Source organism: Poecile atricapillus, chromosome 20, assembly GCF_030490865.1.
Source record: "Poecile atricapillus isolate bPoeAtr1 chromosome 20, bPoeAtr1.hap1, whole genome shotgun sequence".
Lineage (NCBI taxonomy): Eukaryota > Metazoa > Chordata > Aves > Passeriformes > Paridae > Poecile > Poecile atricapillus.
The window spans coordinates 9,423,036-9,436,018 of NC_081268.1; the positions used below are offsets into that span (position 1 = coordinate 9,423,036).

At 44.0% G+C, this 12,983-nt stretch overlaps 1 protein-coding gene across 1 annotated transcript in view; it reads right to left on the reverse strand.

Moving 5' to 3' along the window:
- The window catches only part of CACNA1B (calcium voltage-gated channel subunit alpha1 B), a 182,184-nt gene that overhangs the window by 27,546 nt on the left and 141,655 nt on the right, over positions 1-12,983 (reverse strand). The window contains exons 17-18 of the mRNA XM_058854000.1: positions 9,314-9,381; positions 4,911-5,017 (exon numbers count right to left, since the gene is read on the reverse strand). Of these exons, the coding sequence (XP_058709983.1) occupies positions 4,911-5,017; positions 9,314-9,381 (175 nt within the window). The remainder of the gene's footprint in view (positions 1-4,910; positions 5,018-9,313; positions 9,382-12,983) is intronic.

The window sequence follows — 12,983 nt, forward strand, 5'->3', positions numbered from 1 at the left end:
GACAAACTGTGTTTAGGTCCGGTGCCCATGTCCAGGAGTGTCTCTGCCGCTGCCCACAACGTTTCATCCACCACCCAAACTCTCCTCCCACCCAAAAATCACACCCGTGATTAAATGATTTCCTTGGATCTGGCTACAATCTGTAATCCATTACCTCATGGAATTAAAAAACCCCAAACCTTGTAAATCAGAGTGCAAAAAGTTCCTCAGAGCGTGGCTACCTGGCAGGCTCCTACAAATTTGGGGGTGCTGAAAAATCGCTGTTGTAAGGTTTTTCCCAAGGAAGGTGAGGAGAGGGAATGCTGTGGGTGCCAGGTGAGCCCCAGGCTGTGCCCAGTTGTGGCAGCCCCTTTTGTACAGGCCATTGGTGCAGCTCTGGCTGGGATAGGAAAGGCAAAGGAGGAACCCAAAAATGGGAATTCAGGCATCAGGCCAGGCAAAAGCAGGAAAAACCCCCGTGTTTGCTTTGGGGTCTTTGTGTCACCCACAGGGATGAGCCCCAGGGTTCTTCCTTCCACTGGCAGTGGCAGCAAAAAGTGCTTTGGACATTCAGTGCCTTGGAATTGTCCCCTTGGCCCCTCTCCTCTGGTCTGGCTGCCAAGGAAGCTGCACCAATGGTTTGCCCTAAAGACCCCTGGCTCTGTGGAGCCCTTGAGGTGCAGAGGCTGAGCAGGGCAAACGACACAGAGGGGCTGAACAAACCCAGAACTCACCTCCAGAAACAACAAAGCAAGGAAAATGCTAAATGGAAAACAAACAAACAAAAAAAAATCACAAAAAAAAAAAAGAAGAGTGAAACAATGGGCTCGAATCAAAGACATCTTCTGTCAACATTGCAAACAGAGACAGAACCAGTGCACCACCCTTGCTTTTTGTCCTAAATAAATCCTTCAGGGTAGAGTTCACCACCCTTGGTTTTCATCCTAAATAAATCCTTCAGGGTAGAGTTCACCAGGTGAAAAAGGAACCATGCTCAGAGAAATGCTGGGGGCTGGATGAAGCAGGAGCTCCAAACCAACACTTTTCACCCTGAGCAGTCACCAAACAAAAATGACCCTTTCAGGATAGAGTTCACCAGGTGAAAAAGGAGCTGTGGTCAGACAAATCTGTTCAGCTGAATCCCTCTGATGCAGGAGGGAATTTCTGGGAGCTCCAAACCAAGTGCAGGATGTTGTGAGGTAAATGCAAGATAATCAATTCCTCCCCAGCACAGAATGATGATCCTGAGATCCCTGGGGTCCCTCAATCACAACCCAATCCCCGGCTCCAGCAGCTTCCAGTTCCAGGGGGGAAGATGAAGGTGCCTCCCTGAGCTGGAACAGTGGATAACACCCGGTTCCTTACGCTTAAAAAATGATGTTTAGTAACCAACACAATAAATGGGGCTCAGAGCAGAGGAGGGGGGACAAGGGGACAATTCCAAGGTGCTGGATGTGTAAATTTTATGGGGCTTGGTTAGGAGGGGTGGCTGGGGCAGGAGAACTGGTGATTGAATGATTCCCTTGGGTCTGGCTGCAACTGGAATCCATTACCTCGTGGAATTTAAAAAAAACCCAACCAAACCTCATAAGCCACAGAGTGAAAAAAATTCCTCTTCAGGCACAGCTCGCCCTGTACTGGCATGGAAAAAATTCCAGAGGTGGAGGATCCATCACTGGGAAGAGCTGGAAGGAGGTTTAGGGAGAGCAGAACTGACAAGGGGAGGGAAGAAATCAGCACCTCAGCCCTGAGGCAGCACAACCAACGTGACTTTTTCACCAGGCTCAGCCCAGGGACAGCTTTGTCACCTCTGTGGGAGGTGGCCAAACACTGGGAGCACGAACATCGTGATTAAGAAAATCCAAGTCGTGGAGTTCTCTGCCCACCACCCTCTTTGGACTGACTCAGGCAGGGGAAATATCAATGATTTCAGAGCATCCATTCATGCCTGCTGTCAGAGAAATCCATTTTCACCTGCTGGCAAAATTACATTAAACTATAAAACTAAAAAAATATATTCCTGAGGGGAAAGTAGAAATATAAATTGATTGGGTAGAGCCAACTTTGAGCTCAAGCCCAGTTTTCCCAGGCTGAATCCTACAGGGGTTGGACTGTCAGTTCTTTATACCCTGAGTTTTACAGGCTACAGGTTTCTGGTGAGATTTCCATTTGCCAAAAATCCCATTTCTAAGAATACCCAGCACTTCTGACACGTCCAGCTCTGGATCTGATCTACCAGGACTTGCCATGGTCACGGCATCTTCTCCACCCTCAGAGCACCGTGGGGATTAAGAGCAGGAGAAATGAAGAGTTGGGGTGGATTTGGGTTCCAAAAGGTCCCTGCTCAGCCCTGCTGCACTGGAGAGAGAGATCCAAGGGGTGGGGGCTGGAAATCATCTCCTTATTCAGGATTTAGGGGCTGCAAACCACCTCCCTGTCCAGGATTTCGGGGCTGGAAACCATCTCTTTATTCAGGATTTCGGGGCTGTACACCACTTCCCTGTCCAGGATTTCGGGGCTGGAAATCATCTCTTTATTCAGGATTTAGGGGCTGCAAACCACCTCCCTGTCCAGGATTTCGGGGTTTCCAAGCCCCTCTGCAGCTCCCTGAGGATGAACATTCCATCCCTCTCTGGGTTGCTCACCTGGCAGCTGGATTTGATCCCTGTGGGTCTCTCCCAGCTCGGAATATTCCAGGATTTATGCATAAAACAAATTGCTTTGACATGGATTCATGAAATCCCAGGGATCAGCAGCAGCCACCAATCCATCCAGCGCCCTCTTCCCATCTCCCAAAACATCCAACTCCTCCCTTGCCTGCTCCTCCAGGGCATCATCCCTGTGAGCATCAACCTCTGGACCCAAATTCTGCTTTTTTTCCCCAAATCAAAGCCCCTTGAGCTTTGTGAGTGGCCGTGGGAGGCTGTGCAAAACAATCCTTCCCCTTGTGCTGACGGGAATTTTCACACCATCGGAGCAGGGCAGACTCAGCTGGAGGCAAAAAAAGAAGCAAAAATCCACGTTTTTGCCCTCACTTTGAATTGTTGTCACAAAACTCCCCTTGTGGTTTTGAAAACCTGCTGAAAAATCATGGGAAAAGGTGATTTTAGGCAACTTCAAGCAAGGAAGTGAGTTGGGCTTTTTTCCTGCTGATTTCTAAGAAATCTTCCCATGCAAAACACTGATTAAAACAGAAGCAAATAAGCACCATCATCAACTTGCATTTTAAAATACCAGAACTAAGAAATTCATCAAAGAGCTGGAGCAATTATCCTCATTTGACTTCTTTTCAAGGCTGGCCAGAAAATAATTGTAAGGAAAAAATGGTATTTAAAACTATCAAACAGCCAGAGCATAAATAGGAGCTGATTACAGCAGTAATGACAAAATAAAATGGTAAGAAGAATAAAATAGACAAATTAATAATATTCTTTTCCTTCACATGTAACAAACTGGCTCCACTTGGCCTTTTGTCTTTGCTAAAGTGGATTAAAGTCCCAGTAAAAAGAGATTTCCACCAAAGGAATCCGGCTGCAGTTCAGGTTTTTTCCCAATAAAATTGAGCAGGAAATTTCTTTATTTTATGCCTGAGCCTCTCCAGCCCTTGGTTGGGTCTGGAAAATATCAGCAGCTCCCAGTAAAATGCAGGACCAAACTTTTTGGTGCTGATGGCGAAATTCCAGAAGAGTTCAAGGAACCTTTTTCAGCAAATCCTTGTGAGGGGTCCCGGGACAGAATCATGGAATGGTTTGGGTTGGAAGGAGCTGAAATCCCATCCCAACCTCCACCCTCCACCATCCCAGCTCGCTCCAAAATTGTTCCAAAATTGGAACAAACTTGGATATTTCCAGGGATGTCTCAAACACAGGAACCTGCACAAATATTTCCACCTACAGCTCCTTTTTGAAGTTGGAGGAGAAGTTGGGCCCAAGGCAAAACTTTCCAAGGGTTTTGGTGTCACAGAGCCTGTGCTTGTCCTCATCCATCTGAAAATTCCAAAGGGATGTTCCTACCGCCAAAATGTTCCTTTTGTTCCACCCAGCTCCTTCAAACAGCCAGGAAAGAGAATTCCAGCACATTTTTCAGCTACTTAAGAGGACAACTTTGCACTTGAATTCTCAAAAATTAAAAAGTTATTAATAAAATAACTGATTAATTAAAATTAATAGTTAAATTAAAATAATTAATTAAAAAACTCTCATTTAAAAATAGTTATTTCTGTGCACACACCCCTCCCCTCATAAAAACCTGAAGTGGGATGTTAACACTTCACCTGGTGAAATCTATCCTGGGACAGCTTTAAATTTTTAATTAAAAAATAAAATAAAATTAAATAAAAATAAAATAAAATAAAATAAAATAAAATAAAATAAAATAAAATAAAATAAAATAAAATATATAAAATAAAATAAAATAAAATAAAATAAAATATATAAAATAAAATAAAATAAAATAAAATAAAATAAAATAAAATAAAATAAAATAAAATAAAATAAAATAAAATAAAATAAAATAAATAAAATAAAATAAATTTTTAAATTTTTAAATTTTTAAATTTAAATTACTCAAAGACGAGGCATTACAAAGAGAACCAAACTGGAGGAAATCCTTCATTAAACTCCTAATTAAGCGCCTGGCACTGAAAGATTTGGCCAGAGCTGGTGCAGGAGGGCTCCAGCCGGACACACCAGAAAAAAGAGAATTTTCTCCATGGAATCAAAGGGTGCTTGGGATGCTCCAGCTGGACAGACACACTGGAATAAAGGGAATTTTCTCCATGGAATCAAAGGGTGTTTGGGATGCTCCAGCTGGACAGACACACTGGAATAAAGGGAATTTTCTCCATGGAATCAAAGGGTGTTTGGGATGTTCCAGCTGGACAGACACACTGGAATAAAGGGAATTTTCTCCATGGAATCAGAGGTGCTTACGCAGCTATGGAGATGTTGGCCGCGGACATGGGGCTGACTTCGGCCACCTCCTTGGCCTTCTGCAGGGCCAGCTTCTGGTTGGTGGCTTCCTCCATCTCCTCCTCGTCCTGTGGCACAAAAGCAAGAGGAATCAGGGAATAAATCATGGAATAACAGCAAGCAGAGCTCCCCAGGGCCCGGGGCAGCCACTGGACGCGGGAATTTTAATTTAGGGTGGATTTCCCTGCAAGGAGCCCCAGGTTTGGCCCAAGCTGAGCTGGGAAAGGCCAGGTTTGGTGGAGAGGGATTTTTTACCCTCACAAATCTCCTTGGTTCTCCTGTCAAGCTTTGTGGAGTGCCACAGGTCTGCCCCTGCTCCCCCAGGGCGATGCTGGAGGGAATCGTGATTAAAATAACGAGAGCAGACAGATCTCCAGCTTTGGACTAGGAAATTAGAGAGATTTATCCACTCTGAATTCCATCTGCATAAACAGCTCCTCGCTCTGCCTTTGGTGCTGTTTGCTTCAGCTGGGCTCATTTGGAAACTGTTTTCCTTTTCTCCTCCAGAAGGAAAGGAAAAAAAAAAAATAAAAGGATGGAAAATTGATTTAAAAAATCGTTACCATGTAAGTTTTTGGTTGTATTGTTGTGGGTTTTTTTTTTTTCACCCCCTTTGCAAATATTTGCAATTCTATAACCAGGCTTGAATAAAAGACCTGCTGAGCAATTATGCAAAGTCAATATTTCTCAGCTGCCAAATTCCAGTAAATTTATCAAAGCTTTGGGAGCTCATGTTTGGTTTAATCCTGGCCCACAGCTCAGCCCCAGGACCCTGCTGGGGTGGGAAAGCAGCAAAGCACCCCTGGATTGGGATAAATTCAGATTTACTGGGAAAGAAAAAGCCGTGGGGATGAGCAGAGAAAGGAATTAATTCCACATTTCCCATCCCAGGTTTGCAGGAGAGCAGGACTGGGGCAGACAGATGTTGTCACTCGGGTTGGGATATCCCAGATGTGTGACCCCAAATCCTTGTGTCCCCCAGCTTTGCCCCCTGGGACTCAGCAACAACAATCCCAGAGTGGTTTCCACATAAATCTTTGTTTTCTACACAAATTCTTGTTTTCCCCACAAATCTTTGTTTTCCACAAGCAGCTCCTGTGAAGAAAATTAACTGTTCCCATCCCAATCCAGCAGAAATGTTATCCTCAGGACATAAGTTTTCAAAGGAATAAGATCCCAATAAAAAAAAATAATCTTTCAGGTTTTCCTTTCATCCTCCAGGTAAATTCAAGTTATTTCTTCCTTTGAGGGATCTCCAGCAGCCTGAAAACCAAAAGGCTGCTGATTTTCCTTTCTCTGCCCCTAAAGCACCAGGTGCAGGATTTAAAACCTCTTTTAAATCTGTGGTTTCTGCTCCATTCTCCCGGGTCCCCCTGTGATTCTGCTGGATTTGACATCCTGGAGGAGCAGCAAAACGCAGCTGCTCCTCGCTCAGAACCAGCTCAGTCCTCAGCAGATGCTGCTTTATAATCTCCCTGTAGCTCCTTCCATGCAGATATTGCAGATGACTCCCAAAATTAATTAATTTTCGTGCCTGATATTTAAAATTCCAGCTCCCACTGGAGCTCTGAACAGCCCCATTTCAGCAGGGGCAGGTGCAGATAAAGCTCTTGCCCATAAGGACATCCCTGGTTTATGTCCTTTTCTGTTTTCTAGAGCTCTAAATCTTCATTTAAATCGATTTCTCACCATTTTTGGCGCCACCCATCATGATGTGCATCATTAACACTGAATTTTCTTCAACACATTCAGCCAGTTAAAGCCTTTTCCATAGGGGAGCAGAGGGAAAGGGATTTATGGATGTTCAGCTCTTGGTTTGGCCACTCCCTTCAGTCCAGAATTCATGGCCATTCCTCAAGAATTTTATACAAATTTATATAAAAATCCCACATCCCTCAAATGTGTTTTTATCCTGCTTTTTCAGGGATGAGAAAACACCTCCTGCTTGAAGATATTTAGGAAAATAAAGCTTCATTTGTGGTGGGTTTACACTCCAGTTTAATGAGGATGAAGCAGGAGCTGCTTGATGTCACCAGAGACGTTCTGGATGATCAGCAGAGAGAATTGAAAAGCAAATTTTGGGGGCAATTGTAGATTCCACTCTGAGGAAGGGAACAGGAAAAAAAAAAAACCTGTGGATACATTGAAAAAATCCTAAAGGTGAAAGAACCCAAAGGGATTCAGGAGATTTCTCAGGAATCACTAAAAATTGGGTTTGAGCAAGGCCAGAACAGGAAGAGCAGCAGAGGGACCTGGAGCTGATTTTTTTTTTATAGATTGAAAGCAAAGGTGATGATTCTTTATTATTTTTTTTTCCCCAAGAAATGAATCATTCCTAAGCACTGGTGAGTTCTGTAACAGCCACAAGATGATCAAGCTGCAGTTAAATTTAGTCCTGAGAACTTCTCTTACAGGTCACAAAGCCCAGAAATGGTCAAAATGCCACATCAAGAAATCCAAATTAGCCTCCAGAAGTGGGGAAAGTTGAAATGTTCCACTCCTGAGGCAGGGAAGTTTTGTGTCTTCCCTAAACAGAGATAATTTCAATTGCTCCTGGATCTCCCACATTAAATTCCAGCACTGATCTCAATTAATTTCACAGAATAAATGTCAGGAAAATCTCCTGGGACCAAGTGACTCCTGAGTAACTTCCTGGTATCTCTGGGGCATTTTTGGGGCTTGAATGATCATATTTACTCAGCAGGAAATCCCTCCTTCTCCAGGTATGTGTCTAATCGAATTTTAGCTTTTTCCTCTTCTTTTGAAAGCCCCAGTGATTTGGGGGGAAGGATCATAAATAAAATTAAACTAAAAAAAAAAAAATAAAAATCCCCAAGAGAGTCTCTAGAGAAGCTTTATGATTTTGGCAATGCTGCTGAATCCATCAATATTTAATTAGACTTTATAAACATCCCCAAAGTCAGGTTTCTAACCCTCCTTGTCAGCTGCTGAAATATTCACTAGAAAGCACTTAAAGGATTAAGAAAGGAGGAGGATGAGCTTCCTTTTATCCAGGAATTGTTGGATCTCATCCCCCCTCTTAGCACGAGCAAGGGATGCCCATAAATCTGGGAGGGTTTTTGTCTCCAGGCTGGAAATTTCTGTGAGCACAGGAACAGCTGAGCTGCTGAAAGGGGAAAAATTCCCATTAAAAATAAAAAAAAATTACATAAAAAAAAAAGGAAAAGTTCCAAAACAACAGAGAGCCATTAAATAGAGCTCTGAGCTGTATTGGAACATTTATTGTTCACCACTATTATTATTATTATTATTATTATTATTATTATTATTATCATCATTATCATTATCATTATTATCATTGTTGTTATTGTTGTTATTGTTGTTATTGCTATTATTGCTATTATTATTGTTATTAATATATATAATACTATATTATATACATTTATTAAATATTGTATTACATATCCTATATATTTATATTAACTGTATCTTATCTTTATATTATATTAACTGTATATTACATTATAAATTATTATTATTTACTATTGAATAACTATATTAGATTTATTACTGATTAATTAATTTCAAATCAATATTTATCATTTATCATTATTGTCAATTATTATTTATTATTACTATTTTTTCTTATTATTATTTATTATTATTATTTTAGTTCACCTAATCCTTTTACTGTTCACCTGGGAGCCACCAGGATGTTTGGGGGATCTGTTGGGAAACAGCTCCAGAAAAGCTGGGAGCTGGAGGAAAAGGAAAAGGAAAAGGAAAAGGAAAAGGAAAAGGAAAAGGAAAAGGAAAAGGAAAAGGAAAAGGAAAAGGAAAAGGAAAAGGAAAAGGAAAAGGAAAAGGAAAAGGAAAAGGAAAAGGAGAAGGAGAAGGAGAAGGAGAAGGAGAAGGAAAAGGAAAAGGAAAAGGAAAAGGAAAAGGAAAAAGGAAAAAGGAAAAAGGAAAAAGGAAAAAGGAAAAAGGAAAAAGGAAAATTTTAATTCTTTAATCCATCAGCAACCTCGGTGAGGTAAAGGGCCACAAAGTGTGAGAGCAAAGGAAATACAAAATATTCCCTGCAAGCTGAAGGGGAATAAACATCTCTGCAGTGCAAAGTGGCCAGCAGAGGTGCAAAAGCAGCTGCACAACTCCTGAATTTGCTCCTGTCTGAGCTTCCAATCAGCCAAACAAAAAAAACTGTTCATTGCTTCTCCCCTGCTGTAAAAATCAGAAAATGCGAGGTGAGCAACGCTCACCCCGGCAGAAACCGAACACAAAACATTCCCTGCAACCTGAACTAAAGAAACCTGAAGGGTTCAACCCTCACGGGGGAGAATTGCAGTGGGAATTGATCAGCAGAGGGAGCAGGGACACCCCTGGCATCTCCAGGAATCCCCTACCTTGGTCAGCTCCTGGGCGTTGGCCAGGTTGTCCACGGCGATGGCGAGGAAGACGTTCAGGAGGGTGTCTGTGGGAGCAGCTGAGGGAAAATCTCTTCACACAGCACAGACAGAAAATCCTTCCCACTGCCCCTCTCCCCCTCTCTCGGTGTTTTATGGAAGCTTTGCCACCGTTCCCAGCGCTGGGTGCTGGGTGCTGGGTTTGTGTCTGGAGAGGGGACAGGAGCAGAGGGGCAGTTTGGGACCTCCAGGCACCACAGCCTTTGGTTTTCCACCCCTCCAGCCCAGAAATGAAGTTTTCACCCTCGTTTTTCCTTCTTGTTGAAAGGGACACCCAGTGGAGCTGCAGGAAATCGGTCATTTTAAGCCATTATATTTAGATTTTTATATATACAGAGTTCCATCCTCCCTGCAGGGCACAGAGCCCTGGGGTTGCTCCAGGAACCAGAATTTCTCCTGTTTTTTTCCCTTGGAAGATGATTCCTCAGGGGCAGAGGGAGGTTTGGGATGTGATGTCCATCACCTGCTGCTTCCCCCATCCCAGCAGGACAGCGAGGAGAGGGTGAGAACACCTCGATCCCAGTGGATCCAGAACAGGAAAATCTGGGATCATCACCCCTCAAAGAGCCAGGCACTCCTGGGCTGTGCTGGGTGCTCGGCTTTTTCCTTCTGGGGTGCTTCCAACAGGTTGGAAACACTTCCAAGGCTCCTATCTGGGAATAAATGGCAACAAAACTCCCTCCCACACCTGCTGGACGTGGCTCGTGGAACACCTGGAAATGGAATTAATTCATCAGATCAGCCTGGCCTGATCCATTTCCAGGCACAGTCTGGCAGTTTTGGGTTTATCTGCCACAAAAAAAGGTCCCTCAGTCCTCTCTGCAGAGCTGAGGGATTCCCAAACTTCTCCTAATTTTCTTCCAAACTTCTCCTAAATTTCTTCCAAATTTCTCCCAAATTTCTCCCAAATTTCTTCCAAATTTCTCCCAAATTTCTCCCAGATTTCTCCCCAGCTTCAGGCTGGAGTTTGATGATTCCAGCCAGGAATCATCAGGAGACTGAGGGCCAGGGAAGGGCAGCACCCTCCAGGCAGTTCCTGCTTTGCTTTTCAGGCTCCTCTCAAGTTTCTCTTGGAGTTGTTTTTCCTTTTTTTTATTGTCTCAACAGACTCCTCAATTTATCAATTAAGTGGATAACAGTGAACACAGGCATGGTGTAATTTCCTGGAAAATAGGCCAGATCCTGTTGTTACTTTAATCATAAAACTTCCATTAAACCATTTCTGGTTCCACACAGACTCGCTGGAAATGGAAACGTAACATGAGACACTTCCCACTTAAAAAAACCAAACTTTTCCTTGCCATGATCCACTGAAAAATTGACCAATTGATCAGTTGAAAAAGGGTTTCAAAGAACCAAAAATGGATTCCAAGGACAAGGGAGAACTTCTCTCTGAATGAAAGGTGAGGGAGGGAATTCATGCCCTGCTCCTCAGGAACACCGAGCAGCTCGGAGGTGAAAAGTCCCTCCCTCAGCTGTGCTGTCAAACCTGATTACAGCTTAATCTCATTTCCAAAGCCAAGCCCCGAGGATTTGGAGCTCTCCCTCCCTCCCTGCTCTCCCCTGACCCAGTTTTCCAGAGCCTGGCTGCAGTGAGGAGATGTCTGAGCCTCGGGAACGGGATAAATCCTATGGAAACACTGGTGTGACAGGCACAGCCCTTCCCTGCTCCTGATCCTCATCCTGAGGAGAGAATTCCAGCAAAGCCAAAGGGTTGGGGCACTGCTGTGGCACCCGTGGGCACCAGAGTCATCCTTGGCACCTTTTGGCACCTCTGCTGGAGGAACTCTGCCTTCAGCCCCAGAATTTCCCCCAGTTCACCTCTCCCTTTCCCCTGCATCTCCAGCCCAAGCAAGACTCCCAGGAAAAGAGAAATGCTGGGACTGGAGCCACAGAGAAGGTCGGGAAATTTTCACAGGAGCTCCCAGGTGGAGCAGCAGCACTGGGCGTTCTTATCCCTCTTTGGGGTGTTCTCGTCCCTCTTTGGGGTGTTCTCATCCCTCTTTGGGGTGTTCTCATCCCTCTTTGGGGTGTTCTCATCCCTCTTTGGGGTGTTCTCATCCCTCTTTGGGGTGTTCTTGTCCCAGTTTGGGGCATTCTCATCCCTCTTTGGGGTGTTCTCATCCCTCTTTGGGGTGTTCTTGTCCTTCTTTGGGGTGTTATTTTCTTGTCCCACTTTTCAGAACAAAGCAGCCAGGGCTGCCTTGGCTCTACCACAGTTCCTGAGTTTCCTATTTTAGGGATGCTCCCTCTGACTCCACACAGCTCGTGGCTGCAGCCACAGAATCACAGAATCGGTCAGGGAATCAATCCCACAATCACACAATCAATCCCACAATCACAGAATCAATCCCACAATCACACACAATCAATCCCACAATCAATCCCACAATCAATCCCACAATCAATCCCACAATCACACACTCAATCCCACAATCACACAATCAGTCAAGGAATCAATCCCACAGTCACACAATCAATCCCACAATCCCACAATCACACAATCAATCCCACAATCACACAATCAATCCCACAATCACACAATCAATCCCACAATCAATCCCACAATCCCACAATCAATCCCACAATCACACAATCAATCCCACAATCACAGAATCGGTCAGGGAATCAATCCCACAATCACACAATCAATCCCACAATCCCACAATCAATCCCACAATCCCACAATCACACAATCAATCCCACAATCACACAATCAGTCAGGGAATCAATCCCACAATCACAGTATCAATCCCACAATCACAGAATCACACAATCAGTCAGGGAATCAATCCCACAATCGCAGAATCAATCCCACAATCACAGAATCAATCCCACAATCAATCCCACAGACACTGGGACAGGGACAGGGCCACCACAGCCCCTCTGCCCTCCTGGCTCTCCCCTTCACACCCATCAGGGAGCTGCTTTGTTTGTTTGTGTATAAACAGAAAATGGGAATTGTGTGTGATGTATAAAATGTAAAATAGAGCCTCCCTTCCCAAATCCCATCCTGGTGTCACTCTGTGTCCCTGGACCTCTGGGACACACCAGCTGACACCCTGGGGATGAAATCTCCCAGTTTGGTGTTACCCTCAAGGGATTTCCAGCTCTCAGAAGAACAAAACAGACACTTGATGTGCCAAGGCTTGGAACACTGAACACTCCCAGGACCTGAAACCCAGGATCCAGAATTAAAATGGAAGCGTTCTGTGGAGATGAGATAATCTGGAGGATCTGGGACAGCTCAGCTGGTTAAAGTGCCCTTGGCAAAGGCACCAAAAGAATGGAGCCTCATCTCCACCATCATCTACTCACCTCCACCAAACCCATCTCAATCCTCCCCTGCCTGAAACCAAACTGCTTATGAAGATATTCCAGCTCCTGCTCCGACCTGCCCTCAATTATTTCTCCCACAATCTAAATTAACTCTTAATAGAACATTTTCAAGGTGAAATACAACAATTAAACAGAAATCTCTTTAAATTAAATTAAAAATTTTTACATTGCCACAAGAAACGACACCAAGTTGGACAATTCACCTTCAGTGAGCAAAGCCGTGGCAATAAATTGGCTTTTAAAGGACGAGGCTGTGAGAATTCAGGGGAAA